A 14447-nucleotide genomic window follows, 5' to 3' on the forward strand; every position below is an offset into this window, starting at 1 on the left:
ATAATTTAATTTTTGCTTGATGCATAAAGTTAAAAGATTAAAACTAATAAAACAAGTTTACAAAATGAGACTTTTCCCTTTGATTACATTTTGTATGATGGATTATGCAGAAAAAGTAGAATTGGGCTGAAAGATCTATCACTTTATTACCTATTCAGGTTGTAAATCGTGTTTTTAAAAAGTAACTAAGTAATTAATTACTTTTGAAAATAAGTAATCAGTAAAGTAACGGGATTACCTTTTGGGGGAAGTAATCAGTAATTAGTTACTGATTACTTTTTTCAAGTAACTTGACCAACACTGGTGGTGACCCCCCCACACATGGTTGCACTCAGTAGGAGACTCTGTATGTTATTGTACATTGGTATAGTGACAATAAAGGTATTCTATTCTATTCTATATCTAAAACCATCAGGACACCGGCCCCTGAGGCCTGGAGTTCCCCAGTCCTGCACTACAGAAAGGAGGCAGTAGCCCCCCCGCCCCCCGTAGATCCGCCCCTGAATGCCAGCATCGGTATTTGATTGATCAACCCACTTCAAATGATCATAACAGGTAGGTTTAATACATGTACTGAGCATAGCCATGTCCCCTGTAGACAAAAATTGTAATTGTCCCTGTTCTACAATTATCGCAAAAATATATTTTGCCCCCTGTGATGCAAACTAATATTAGATTATTAATATGTCCCTTGTACTTCCGTGACTGCTATTTAGATATTTGGGCCACCCGAAAATGATGCCGAGTGAGCTCTCATCCTTTTTCCCCCTCATCTCCTGGGTGGACCAACGGCGACGTTTCTGCCCAGTGACGCAGAGACGTCAGCAGTCGGTGGGCGGAAAAGCGGTAGTGTGTTTCTGTAAGTGCAGATAAAGGCGAACCGGGTGTTTTTATCAAGTCCTTTCATACAGGGATAACGTACGACTTTAGTTCCGAGCCTGGTGAAATGGCGGTTCCTGCGGGTCAGACGGACGTCCAGATGGACCGCGGCGCCCTGAGCGGCCAGACGGTTTCCTCCGAAAACAACATAGACATCGACGAGAAAGAGTTGGAAAACATCACAAAGAAACACCGAGAAGAAGACACGGCGACGCTGCCTCTGCACTCGCCTTGGACGTTTTGGCTGGACAGGTAGTGATATTACTGCGTCTCCTTCCGCGTTGTCTTTGAGCTTTGAGCCCGGCACGAGCACAAACAAAGAAAGAAAAGAGAAAAAAGATGAAGAGCGGTGGTGGGGAGAGGGGTATCATTGTAAGGCCACAGCTTTCCCGGAGGCCTCCCGCAGCAAAATATAGCGGGAGAAGTGTTCGCATCTAACGCGACCTTGTTGTGTTCCCGGGTCCTGACAGTCACTCACAGTCCGCAGGATAAGTTCGCCTTGACAGGTTTTAGCCTTTCAGACGTGCAGCAGAAGTTACTTTGATTAGCTTCTCTCAGCAGGGGGGAGCGCAGAAGGGAGGGTTTGGGGTGAAACTGATAGTTGTTGCACTTTTCTTTAAAACCTCGACGCCTTTAAAGAGCCCAGGCTCATCTCTCGTTGTTTTCACAAACGGCTAAGTGCAGCTAATCTGCGTCTTTTATTGCAAGGCTTTGCTACATAGGAACCCTTGCTCGGTGCAGTTTCGTCCTAAGCCGTCATTAAATGCAGCCCTAAACATCGCATGGCTTCTTTTTTATGAGGTCATGGGAATATCCCATGTTTATCATGGATACTCTGCTGGTTATTGTTGATTTATTTATTTTAATAATAACACTTTTAGCTTATGTATTTGCTGGCAGGAGTTTTATATAAAGAATGAGGACTGAAAAACACCCAGATTATAGAAACAATACACACATACAATAGTTACCTGCTAAAATATACGTTTGTATGTTATCAACGTATATTTTAGCGGTTTTTGTTTTGGTTTTCATTTATCCTTTTTTTATGTTCTTTTTCTAACAAAGCTCTGTAACATGTTACTCAGTCTTCGTCTGTCTATAAAGTCAAGCAAGTGAAACTTATTCAGCAGTACTTTATAATAACAGCGGCTGCATCAAGCATATCTGGTGTCAGCTTTTTAAATATTACCATTATTTCCCTGTTAAACGCACTGCATTGTTTTTGGTGTGACATTAAGTCGTTTCCTGTGTTCCTGCAGGTCACTGCCCGGCACCACAGCAGCAGAATGTGAGTCCAACTTGAAGAAGATCTACACAGTGCAAACTGTTCAGGTGAGATCTGGCGCCAGCTTAAAGAGTTTTTTCATCTTAGGAGCAAAGAGATCAAGTGCGTGACTCGGCTAAGAGTCAGAGCCATTTGAGAAGAGTTTCTGTGATGTAAGGGAGCGAGCAGGTCAGAGCCACGGTGGGTGCAAAACATTAGAAGTGCAGTGCAAAGTTAACTGACAGCTTTTATGAAGTGCATTTCAGCCGTCTGTGTTATACTAAAGTTTTTTTTCTTTTTACTTGTATGTGCAAACTTATTGTTTATTAATATCACTAATGTGACTGACGGTAGCTACTGCTCATGCTCGTGTCGGTTACAGTGCTTTGATATGATGCTCTGAAGGCTTCTTTTGTAAATGAAGAGAAGACGCTGTGTTATTTTTATCAGGAATATCAGCGTGCAACGTGCTCTTAAACTTATTGTATGAGGCTTATTGATGATTTACACTTAAGTAAAGAATCTACGCCTTAAGTCATAACTGCAAACCCATCTGAAACCCTACAGCATAACCTGACATGTACCTCCTTATAGAAGATACACATCAGCGCAGCCCACAGCCACTGTTGGCCTGATCAAGGCTGTGGGTTGCCTTTTTAAATTTCTGGCAACTTTTTTGCTGCAGTTTTTCAGTAAGAGAAGTAACAGTCATTGTCTTAGTATAAAGAATAATAATCATAGTGTCAATATAAGCACTCATAAATGTCTGCAAATTTCCAGAGGGAGGCTGCTGAGACCATTGGAATGGGGCAGCTTGTGTAGATGACATCGAAGGCTCTACAAAGATTCCCCGCAGAAGTCTAAATCAGGCTTTGCGATTGTATAGTTCAATGGAGTTTGAATCAAGCAGCTGGAAAAAGCAACAAAGTGTGATACAGCTGGGCTCATTCTGGAGCTTTGTGTGTGGAAATTCAAGCAGCGTGCAGAATGCGTTGCCATTAATTACAGCTGCAGTGGTGTGAAGCTTTGTTCGGGTGAATCAGATTTGTTTCTTAAATTAGATTTTTAGGACGGACTGTTTGGTTTTATTGTTTGAAATCACAGAGACACTCGCGATACACAAAAGCATTACGTTGCTCGTGCTAACGATGATACCACAGAACAGCACTTCTGCAACGCAGTGCAAGGCAATCTGTGACACAATGAGATCTCTGTGTAACTGAAGATGGAAAAGTTGACACATTAAAAAAAAAAATTAAACTGAGAGCAAGGATTCTATTTTTACCACATTAGTGTTATCAGTGTCTGCCAGTATTAATATAATTATTATGATTATTGCTGCGCTGTTGTCTCATTTTTCCTATTGAGTTTTGTCTTCACTGCAAGTTTGTTAGCGTGTGCTTGTCCCTCTGTCATTCACCACGAGGAGTCATGAAGTCGCAACTCAAGTTAGTTTGTTTGGCTTTGTGTCACATGAATCAGTTGTTCACCATCTACAAGCTGTGGCTGGTAACCCTGCAGCTCACTGGACCTCCAGAGCTAAAAAGCTGGTCTTACCGCAGCAACAACCTGGCCAGTAAGCCTCCAAATACATAGCAGATTTTAGAATGCCTGGGCAGCCCACCCATTTAAAGAGGAAGAATTATATGAATTGCAATCAGTGTGCCTTTTCCATATTTGCAAGTGATCAGATCAAAATGTAAAGCCAGACGTCACAAACCTGTCTGCATAATTTGCCGTTCCAGTGTTGGCATTGGTGTCCATGTAGCTATGCTGGTGAAACAGCCTGATAAATTGTCTTGTTCTGGTTGGTTCCTCCAGCTTTGCCTCTTTAGAAGCCACTTCCAAAAGTGGCAGCAGATAAATTTATTTCAGTTTCTGTCTGCAGACTGTTGCCCTCTATGTTGTCCTCCACAGGGCTCTGTTGGTAGCAACGTGGATTCTGCTAAATATGTCTGTCACTCTGGATCTGCCGCTGTGCTTTGCATAGTGAGGGACTTGAAAGGCACTTTGAAACCCAATTTGGGCAGGCAGAGCAGGTGGACTGAAACATGTCTGTAGAAATCCAATTGGAATTGCTTGTCAAACTAAGACCTAATTTATTCCTCAAAGTCCCCCCACAAGCTGTGGAAAATGCAAATAAAAGCAGATTGCCATAAACTGTAAATCTCATAAACCCCCATTTTATTCACAAGACACCATAGAAAACATGTCAAATGTTTAAACTGAGAAAATTTACAATTTTATGTGTTGTTGTTTTTGTTTGTTTTGTTTTGTTTTTAAAGGTATCTAGGTTTAAGTTGAATGGCTGCCACGTGTCTCAGAATAAGGTGCGACAGTGTCATGTTTACCACTGTGTAGCATCCACTTTTCCTTTAGCAAGTGTTGGGAGAGGGTTTTGTCCCGTTCTACATTTTTCATTTTATTATTTATCAAATATTTTGGGTTGGTGAAAGGACTGGATTAGGACTGCGGCTATTGGTTATTTTAGTAATCAAGTTTTCTATCAATTATTCCATCTGTTAGGAGTAATCAGAAGAAATTTATGTCTTTGTCTTATTAATGAACAATAACAAATATCCACAAGGGAAACAAACAGGTCTTTTAAAATGATTTCATTGGTTTCCATTGTAGAAATCGTAACGTTCTTAATATTTTACCTGCGTACATCTGCCAAAAATAAACTGTTTCATTGTATCTTCATGTCATATTAAAATCATATTTCTTTTGAAATGCCAAAATAAAGTATCACAAATACAGTAATGTAAATCAAATAAGATGGCTTCTCCTGGATGAGGCAAATTTGGTGCATTCATGTGTTTGTGTATATTTTATCAAATATTAATTAAAGCTGAAAAATAGTGTCACTAAGGCCTTGAAATAATGATGGTCTAGTACACGCTGTCATCTGTAATTGCTTCAGGTATCACTGTGATAGAAGGTGGGGCAGCTGTTGAAGAGTCGTGTCATGTTACTGTTGCAAAATGTTCCTCCAGCTGTTCCTTTTTAGCACCAGTTACTTTGTAATTACTTTTATTACCCTGGTTACATATTCTTTGAGATCTGTTGCTGCCATCAAATTAAAAATGAGCTAATATTTTTCATGAAACTGTAAAATGTCTCATTTTAGGGAGATCTGAGGACTTGGCGTCCCAACTTTTTGGAATTATTTTAGATTTGTTACCAGAATCACATTTTCTGAGCTTTCTTTCTTTTTCTCTTCTGTCCACACATTCAAAACATCAATATTGAAATCATGCAGCTCCATGTATAATGGCTAAAATGATAAACTGTAAATTACAGTGAAGTCATTAAAAAAAGAGAGCAAGAAATTGTTTTTGTAGCACTGCAGAAAGGTATTTTTTAGTTTAAGAAAAAAAAATATAAAGAAAGAAATGGGGATGTCACTATACCAGAAATGTAGTAGTTGATACCAATGTGTTTGTTTATTGAACACAATTTAATACCACACTAAAGAAAAATGGGGGGAAAAGTAATGTATGAATGATGATGATGATGATAACAACTGTAATAATGATGGTAGTATTATATTTTATTGACATGACACTAATATGAGGTTTAACTGTTAATGTCATTCCATTAGCTTAAGCATTTATATAACATTAGACATTGCTAGCATTTAACCTTTGGTCTGAAGTTGATTTCACAATAACAGTGTCTGCTGTTTGAAACAAAATGGTAAAGAGTATTTTGGGATGACGCGAGAAGGATGACAATAACACTCTGTATGCTGTTAATATGAGCTGAAACTCCTTCAGCTTGGATTCTTTGAACAGATCTGGATGGCCATGTTTTAGGCTCTTTGCTAAATTGGAAGCGTTCCCAATGTGACTTTTACAAATCCGTTGTCACCCCTTTTTGAACCTTGTCAAGCACAAAGTACCAGCTTACCTGACTCTTATTGTATTTCTTATCAATGACATGCCTATAAAGAAATCAGCTCACCATATTTAAGCATTTACACTTTTCATTTTAATCAAAGGTAGCTAAATTTAAGTTTCCACCACCAGGGGCCAGGGTTTTCTTAGAAACCTTTAGTATATAAAATGCAACCTTTGTTACGATTTTTAGGTGGTGCAGTCCTTTTTTTAATTAATGAAAAGCTACAACCTTTTTCTGATTTAAGTCGGTCTTATTGGAAAAATAAAAAAGAGAACAAATGGACAATAAAAGCAAACGTAGTTACTTAAAACAGATTTGCTGTTCAGCTGGCAACCGTCCATTTATGTTCACTCCATTTATGCCTGCTAAATCATTTATCCCTGTATGTGAGCACACTTCACTGTGACTCAGCTTTGTGGCTTTTACGCTGAGGTACTTTGTGCTGGGGTCCCTACAGCAGATGGATGTTTGATTTGACACCGGATGTATGTATCCAGGCTTCAGACCAGTTCTAGGAGTACACTAACTTGTGAGCCTCTGAGGCCGGGTTCGTGTCTCCTCTGATTCTTGAACCAGGGATGTTTCAATCGGTGTAGAGCCGGTGCCAGGTGCTGACACTGGTGCTAGCATTTATACCCATGTGTGGTGTGTCTTGGTTGCTCTGCAGCTTTCCCTCCAAAATATTAGTCGTGAGTTGATAATTTGCTTCTAGTTAATCATAAAAATTGTGCCAAAAAACAAAGTAGCTAGAAATGCAAGAGAGAAGTCAGCTGCACCAATCGCAGGCATTGCGCACTGCATTGATGTAGCATGCAGTTACATTTCTATGGAGGTGCATATTAGGCTACACATAAGTTGTGGTAAATGGTTTCAGAAGGGTTTGCAGTTACAACAACCCTACAGCACAGATTTAATATGGAAGTATAATCCCGCTGTAAGCCGCATGTATTAATTACTTGATGCTGAAAGTGGGATCTTTCTTTTTGTTTGCAAAGATGTATCAAGCAGCTACCTACAACTACGCACATATTCTGTATATTTGTACCACACCATTAGCTTAACAGCAAGTGCATAGCCTTACATTAACATGACAGCATTTTATTGTTTTACTCTCCAAGAGCTGTCGCCAGCAGTGGGAGTCTGCTACAACTTTTTTGTTTTGTTTTTTTTCTTCCCCCTCTGGGAGTTTGTACTTGTCATGATATGGGTTGCCTTCCAGGTGCAGACATTGTTTGGTGTCCCACTGACATTTTACCCGTTTCTCGTGTTTCACGTTGGCCTGCGGATGCACTGAAAGCCACACTGACTCACTACACCGTCTTATGATAGAAGTTACTATTGCAATTCACGTCTGTTTCTGAATCCAGCTGATATCTATATAATACAAAACATAGATGCACCATCCATCCAATTCCTTCCACTTATCAAATTCAAAGTTGCACAGGGGGAGGAGCCCATCCCAGCTGTTACACAATGAGCGCACCCTGGACAGGCCACAGACGGACTGAGAAGGATGACAATTCATGCTCACATTAAGTCTAAGGCCAAATTCAAATCACCAACAATATGCATGTGCATAAACTGTGGGGCTACCCGCACTAGCATAGAGAGAACAGGGAGACTCCACAGATCGCAGCGTGCTGGTGGATTTAAACCCAGGGTCTTGTTGCTTTGATGCGACACTGCTGACCACCACACAACTGTGCCATCCAGTCATTGGCATGTAGGCACGTGGCTCTCCAAGGCCCTGCCTCCGCTTTCCTCCCAGATCTACACTGGAACCTACTGGACTCACTGGTTTCCCTTTCTGTAACCAGTCCTCTTTTTAGATGCACGAAAATGTAAAATGCTACTAATGCTTTAAATCGACAGAGATGTTTTGGACATTAGGTCATAACAGTTGTTTCATCATTCTGCTGATAGCTGTAGTGAATAAATTTTGTATTAGATACTTTGTTTAAAGCCAGTTTCAATTTAAATACGACTTAGCTTGTCTAGCAGAGAACACTGACATTAAAAAGTCCTTCCATGTATATCATGATCAAATGTCCATTTCTGTGCCAGCCACAAAACTCCAATACAAGAGCAGCCATTATTGAGCTGCTTCTCTCTGTTTGCAGATGTTCTGGAGTGTATACAACAACATCCCTCCAGTCACAGCCCTGCCTTTGAGATGTAGCTATCACTTAATGCGTGGAGAGCGGAGGCCGCTGTGGTGAGTCTGTAACTGTCAATATTCCAGTATTCACGGGTGTGTAGAGATGAGCAAATGAAAAATCTCTCATGCAGCAGCTGCTGTATAATACTCCCTGATCTTGATTTTAAAAAGCCCTGTTATTTAATAGGCTGCACAGTAACGTGTTTTAATCTTTTACACAACAGGGAAGAAGAGAGTAATGCAAAGGGAGGCGTATGGAAGATGAAAATACCAAAAGAAAACACTGTATGTGCCGCCCTCTGATTATCTGCTGCCATCATGTAAACAAATCTGAATCATTCATGAGCTTTTCTGCCTTTTTCCTGTTTCAGTCTGTAGTTTGGAAAGAATTGTTACTCGCTACTATTGGAGAGCAGTTTGCAGATTACTGCGCCTCAGGTTTGTTTAGTTCTTAAAAAAAAAAAAAAAAAAAAAAAAAGTAAATCGCATAAGTGGATTTACTGTTAACATCGCTTCTCTTTTTGACAGATGATGAGGTGGTTGGCGTCAGCGTTAGCGTCCGGGATCGGGAAGATGTTGTACAGGTGTGGAATAGCGATGCATCTCTCGCTAATGAAGCAAATATCTTGGGGAAAGTTTATGAGCTGCTCCCGTACATATCTTTTAAAGCTGTTTTTTATAAGTGTAAGTATGCCTGTTTTTTGTTTCACTTGTACTTTTGAATTCACGCTAAAGGTTTAAAGAGGGAAGCAGGTACTCTCTTTATGGTATGAGGTAGATGAGAGAATAAGAGTAAACTGTGCATACTTGAAGGACCTAACCAGAACATGTAAGCATGTCACAGAATGATTTAAGAAGGGTGCATGGCTGTAGGCTGATCAGGCAGCAAATTCCCCCCATATGCCTTCTTACTTGCTTCACATAACACATTGAGATGGGCTCTTTTTGTCTCTGCCTGTTACATATTTGTAGCCAAAAATGTAATGAGCTCCACTATTTAAGTGACAGTGTATAAGTTGTAGCTGAGTTCTGTTTCCTGCGTGTGTAGTGATCTAAATTTGTGTGTCTTTCAGCTCACATGGAGCATCATGCCTTTGAGGGAGGACGCTCAAGACATTAGATTCTACTGCCGCCCCACCCCCCTTTTTTTTTTTTTACCTGAACTCTGTTCCTGCCTTGGCGTGAAGGCGCTGTCCACAACCTAATCGAGGATATTATTTTGCTCTCAACAAGGAAATGTTATTAATCTATTTTTATAACTTTTAATGACTGATGCCTTGTTTCATTTAAATGTGGGTCCTAACAGCTCGAAACTCTCGAGAGAATGTTTATCCAGCGTAAATCTCACCCCGAGTTCGTTACTTCACGTCGATTTTTTTTGCCTTTCCTGCTACACTGAACTGCACTGCCACCATGGTCCCGTCATGTGCACAGACTGTGGACCTCGCAATTTTATTCCTGGTAGAGGTAGCAGCTACTTAACCTAGCTAGTTTCAGCTGTTGTGTATGTTAGACGTATGCATTCATGTCGTGTTTTAATCAAGTCTGCTTTTTCGGTGCCAAAGCACTTTCCTGCCATTTAAGGAGCTTGTATCTTAATGGTGAAGGTGTCGTTTGTATTCAGCTGGACATTTGCCACTTGGATGGAGGTGGATGTCCCAATTGGTTTCTTGAATCTTCATCAAGTGTACATCAAACTGAAATCAGGGTAACATTTCAAAGATATTGCACATAGCTGCCAGTTCCCATTATGATGTTATCTAGTTATAAAGCTGTCATATAGCACAGATGTGACATTCAGAGCCTGCATATTTGGCTTGTGATTTTATCTTTTCTTTTTTTTTTTAACAGCGTTATCCTGTAAGGTGCCTCTAACAACGCTCCTCTCCACACCCTGTTGGACATTTCTTTCAATATGCACGTTGAAAGACCCCACCCCCGCCCCGCTCTCTTAAACGGAGACATAGATTGTTTGGGGGAGATACGTGGCACATTTTTGTGCTCGGCTCTTTGGTGTTTGTCTCTACTTGTTTCTCCTACCAATAAATCTAGTAGTTTGCTTACTTGGACTGTGTCCATTAAAACACACACACAGAGGGAAAGGGGGCTGGATTATTGGCTTAGAAGAATGTTACTGAAGGTCCTGCTTTTCCCAGATTTAGCAATGTTTGTAAAAGGAAAAAATATGATTAAGCAAAAAAACAGCAGATATGACAAGTTTCAGTTGTCACGACATCGATGAAAAAAAATTACTCTTATACTGTAGGTCATAATTCTGTCCCAGTCATACATTTTTATTTGTATTTTTAATTTTTTGTCACAAACCTTTTTTTCTGCGTCTCAAATCGGTTTCCTTCACTAACCCTGTTCCCGTGCCGTGGTTTTATTGCAGTGTAGGGCTTCAGTTACTGAAACGCTTCTGGTATGTCAGCACCACTTTTATAGTTCAACTTTGGACGGGTTGATGGTTACGAGAGGAGAATTTGTCCTTTGTAAACATATTGTGCAGTGATCCGGGCAAAGTAAATAAAATTGAGCCGAAAATGAAGTGCTCATCACCGGCGTTTCATTTTGCACAATACAAACATCAATAACAGGCCCGTTAAAGGAAATTAATGTTATTTCATGGGGAATGTCTCGGTGTATTAAAAGCTTTTGCATATCCTCAGCCACTTTGTGCTAATTCATTCTGGCAGCGCATTGATTTTGGTCCTCACACACCTTGTAATCGTAAGACCTGATTTTAAATACTGACTGGTGGTGATTATATGACTGATAACCTCAGCTTTTCAGTCATGAATTTTTAGAGCTTCCATGAAGCAAGTTTGCTACTGGTAACATTAATACTGGCGTTAATTAGATGTGAAAGTTTAATCTGAAGAGAACAACTTGCTGTTGCTGTTTGGAAATAAGATGCAGGCCTCAAAATCACAAGAGGCTAAAGGATGCAAAGGATCATTACCACATATAATCTTTGTAATGTACCTCGTGGAGCTTTCAGTAAACTTTCTCAGAGACCAGAAAGGCTCAACCCATCTAAAATGACCTCATTCACAACACAAGTAGTTGCTGCAAAGTTCCTTGTAAGTTCACTGACCCCCTCAGTCTAAATATGTGTATGAAATGTTTTGGCAATAAACACTGCAACATTTCTCCGGTCTTTAGTGAGCACTGTACAACAAGCTGGAGCGAGCGACTGTGAAATTAGGATTTTGGGGCTCTGAACATGTCTAATACCCAAGATATGATGTAAATAGCCCCTGTGCAGCTCCTGGCCGTGCACAGATCCATTCCTAGATTTAGTTAAGTTACATACTGTCTGTTTTCCTACTGATCGTGCCTGTTATGAGCAGCCAGTTGAAATGGTTTATACAGTTGTTTGTAGCTGACCATTGGCCCAGTGTGGACATAAAGGGATGGACATGGTCAGCAACAATGCTCAGTTGGTACTAAGGTGCCCAAAGTGTGCCAAGAAGATATCCCTTTCACCGTTGCACCACCACCACAAACCTAAATTAGTTATACAAGGCAGGATGGATCCATGCTCTCACACCGTTTACATCAAATTGTAAACATGCACATGTCACAGCAGAAGTTTAGACTCATCAGATCATGCAATATTTTTCCAACCTGCTATTGTTCAATTTTATTGAGCTTGTGTAAACTGTAGGCTTCCTGACAGGACTGTCACCTGGTCTGGTCTTCGGCTGCTGCAGCCCATCTGTTTTAGGGTACTGTTTTATATAATCAGAGATTCTTCTGCATACCTTGGTCTATAACAGATTATTTTGCCCTACTGTTGTCTTCCTATCAAAATACCCACAAACTGGAAAACGCCAGTCAATCAGCAATTCTCGGATCAGCCCGTCTGGCACCAACAACCATGCTTTGTTCAAAATCACTCGACTCACCTTTCTTCCCCATTTTGGATCTTGACCGTACCGACATGGTTAAATGTACTGAGTTGACACCATGTGATTGGCTGATTAGACATTTGCATTAAACGGTTAAACTAGTGTACCTAAGAAAGTGACTGGAGAGTGTATAATAAGTGTTGTTATTTTCCTGCTAAAATGTGAATTACTGACAAGAAGACTGCTTGTTAGCACTTCCTCTGGTAACAGTCACACCAAATGTCTTTGTTATCACACTGGCATTAAAAGAGCTGAAAGGAAGCTTTTGTGGGTTCATGATTGCATGTGTTTGGCAAAGATGTGTGATATGTTTCCAATTAATATGGACTGTAAATGAACAACAGTCCATGCAGCGCCTCTCGCCCTATGACAGCTGGGATAGGCTCCAGCACCCCAGTGACCCTGAAAGAGGACGGCTGTATATTCCAAATGCAACATTGTTTAGGTTAGCTTTAACAGTTTAAATAGAATTTAAATAGAGTTCAAGTACAACATGGCAAGATGTGTCAAGACGATACGTAACTATGAATGGTTAAAACTGAAGCCTGTGCAGTGCCTTAAATCTGCATTCTTTTAAATGACCAGCAGGCGGTGACTTACACTTGCAAAAAGAGGAAGCATTTTAAAGGGAAGTCAGGGGGAAAACAGCATTGGTCTCTCTTAATGTGTGGTTTCAGTAAACAGTTTCCTGATGTGTTTTAGTTTTCAGTCACTTAGTCTTACTTAATGCATCATCATCTTCACTTTGTAAAATATGGTGCCGGATAAAGTAAAGAAAACTATGCATTGTTAATACAGCACCATAAAAAAATACAAAGTGCTTTGACAGACAGGCAGAAAATAAATACTCAAAGGTCAGATTTAAACAGAACGCAAGATGGCTAAACAGCTTGAGGGAAAAAGGCATCACATGTAATGGAATCAAAGAAATGCATGCCTCGAAACATGTGTTTTAACGTGATTTTCAAGCTGGTTGCTGGTTGGTAACTTTATCTCCTCAGAAGGTCATCCCAAAGTGAAGAGGGCCATGTGACACATCAAACTTATTGGTAGTGTCACAAGAAAAACAATGGTGTGCTTGGTTGCAACGTAACTTTATTCTTTCATGAGTTATTTACAAGTTTCTCACCACTTATAAAATGTGTTCAATGTGCTGCCCATTGTGTTGGATTGTCAGTGCAACCCTCTTCTCCCACTCTTCACACACTGATAGCAACACCACAGGAGAAATGCCAGCACAGGCATCCAGTATCTGTAGTTTCAGGTGCTGCACATCTCGTATCTTCACACCATAGACAGTTGCCTTCAGATGACCCCAAAGATAAAAGTCTAAGGGGGTCAGATCGGGAGACCTTGGGGGCCATTCAACTGGCCCACGATGACCAATCGACTTTCCAGGAAACTGTTCCTCTAGGAATGCTCGGACCTGGCACCCATAATGTGGTGGTGCACCATGTTGCTGGAAAAACTCAGGGAACGTGCCAGCTTCAGTGCATAAAGAGGGAAACACATCATCATGTAGCAATTTCAAATATCCAGTGGCCTTGAGGTTTCCACTGATGAAGAATGGACCCACTATCGTTGTACCCCACATACCACACCACACCAAACCATCACTTTTGTTGTTCCAACAGTCTTGGAGGGATCCATCCAATGTGGGTTAGTGTCAGACCAATAGCGGTGGTTTTGTTTGTTAACTTCACCATTCACATAAAAGTTTGCCTCATCACTGAACAAAATCTTCTGCGTGAACTGAGGGTCCTGTTCCAATTTTTGTTTTGCCCATCCTGCAAATTCTGTGCGCCGATCTGGGTCATCCTCGTTGAGATGCTGCAGTAGCTGGAGTTTGTAAGGGTGCCATTTGTGAGTAGCTAATATCCACCGAAGGGATGTTCGACTAATGCCACTCTCCAGTGACATGCGGCGAGTGCTACGCTGTGGGCTCTTGCTGAATGAAGCTAGGACAGCCACTGATGTTTCTTCATTAGTGACAGTTTTCTTGCGTCCACATTTTGGCAAATCCAACACTGAATGATGTGTCACATGACCCTCTTCCTATTGAAGAAACAAAAGTTGTATCCAAGATGGCCGACTTCTAAATGGCCACCATGGTCACCACCCATCTTGAGGAGTTTGCCCCCTCACATATACTAATGTGCCACAAACAGGACTTTAATATCACCAACCATTCCCATGTTATTACGGTGTATCCATATAAATGGCCCACCCCGTATATAGTAATGTCATGTGTGTGTATATATATGTCATTTTAACAGAGCATTATCTTACTAACTTTCTGGCTCACAAAATTTGGAAACATATAAGG

The 14447-nt window shown here is 40.7% G+C and overlaps 1 protein-coding gene across 2 annotated transcripts; it reads left to right on the top strand.

Moving 5' to 3' along the window:
- The first annotated feature begins 789 nt into the window (after positions 1 to 789).
- On the top strand, positions 790 to 10875 carry LOC101475112 (eukaryotic translation initiation factor 4E type 3). Of its 2 annotated transcripts, XR_013098587.1 has the most exons (8): positions 790 to 1131; positions 2142 to 2214; positions 8170 to 8264; positions 8432 to 8492; positions 8579 to 8645; positions 8736 to 8891; positions 9281 to 9915; positions 10059 to 10875. XR_013098587.1 is itself a non-coding variant. In XM_004567404.4 (7 exons), exons 1-7 carry the CDS (start codon positions 947 to 949, stop codon positions 9325 to 9327), a joined length of 684 nt encoding a protein of 227 aa, XP_004567461.1. In that variant the 5' UTR covers positions 790 to 946; the 3' UTR covers positions 9328 to 10875. The 2 variants fall into 2 exon arrangements, 1 of the variants encoding a protein (XP_004567461.1); XM_004567404.4 differs by having other exon boundaries at positions 9281 to 10875.
- The last annotated feature ends 3572 nt before the right edge of the window (positions 10876 to 14447 follow it).

This window comes from Maylandia zebra, linkage group LG5 (assembly GCF_041146795.1).
Source record: "Maylandia zebra isolate NMK-2024a linkage group LG5, Mzebra_GT3a, whole genome shotgun sequence".
NCBI classification, from domain to species: Eukaryota; Metazoa; Chordata; class Actinopteri; order Cichliformes; family Cichlidae; genus Maylandia; species Maylandia zebra.

Excerpts from the sequence above, each read along its gene's own strand:
- LOC101475112 (XM_004567404.4), top strand. The coding sequence starts at position 947 with ATGGCGGTTCCTGCGGGTCAGACGGACGTCCAGATGGACCGCGGCGCC. Across the intron at positions 1,132-2,141 it reads TGGACGTTTTGGCTGGACAG|GTCACTGCCCGGCACCACAG; the intron begins GTAGTGATATTA and ends GTGTTCCTGCAG. Across the intron at positions 8,493-8,578 it reads AAATACCAAAAGAAAACACT|TCTGTAGTTTGGAAAGAATT; the intron begins GTATGTGCCGCC and ends TTCCTGTTTCAG.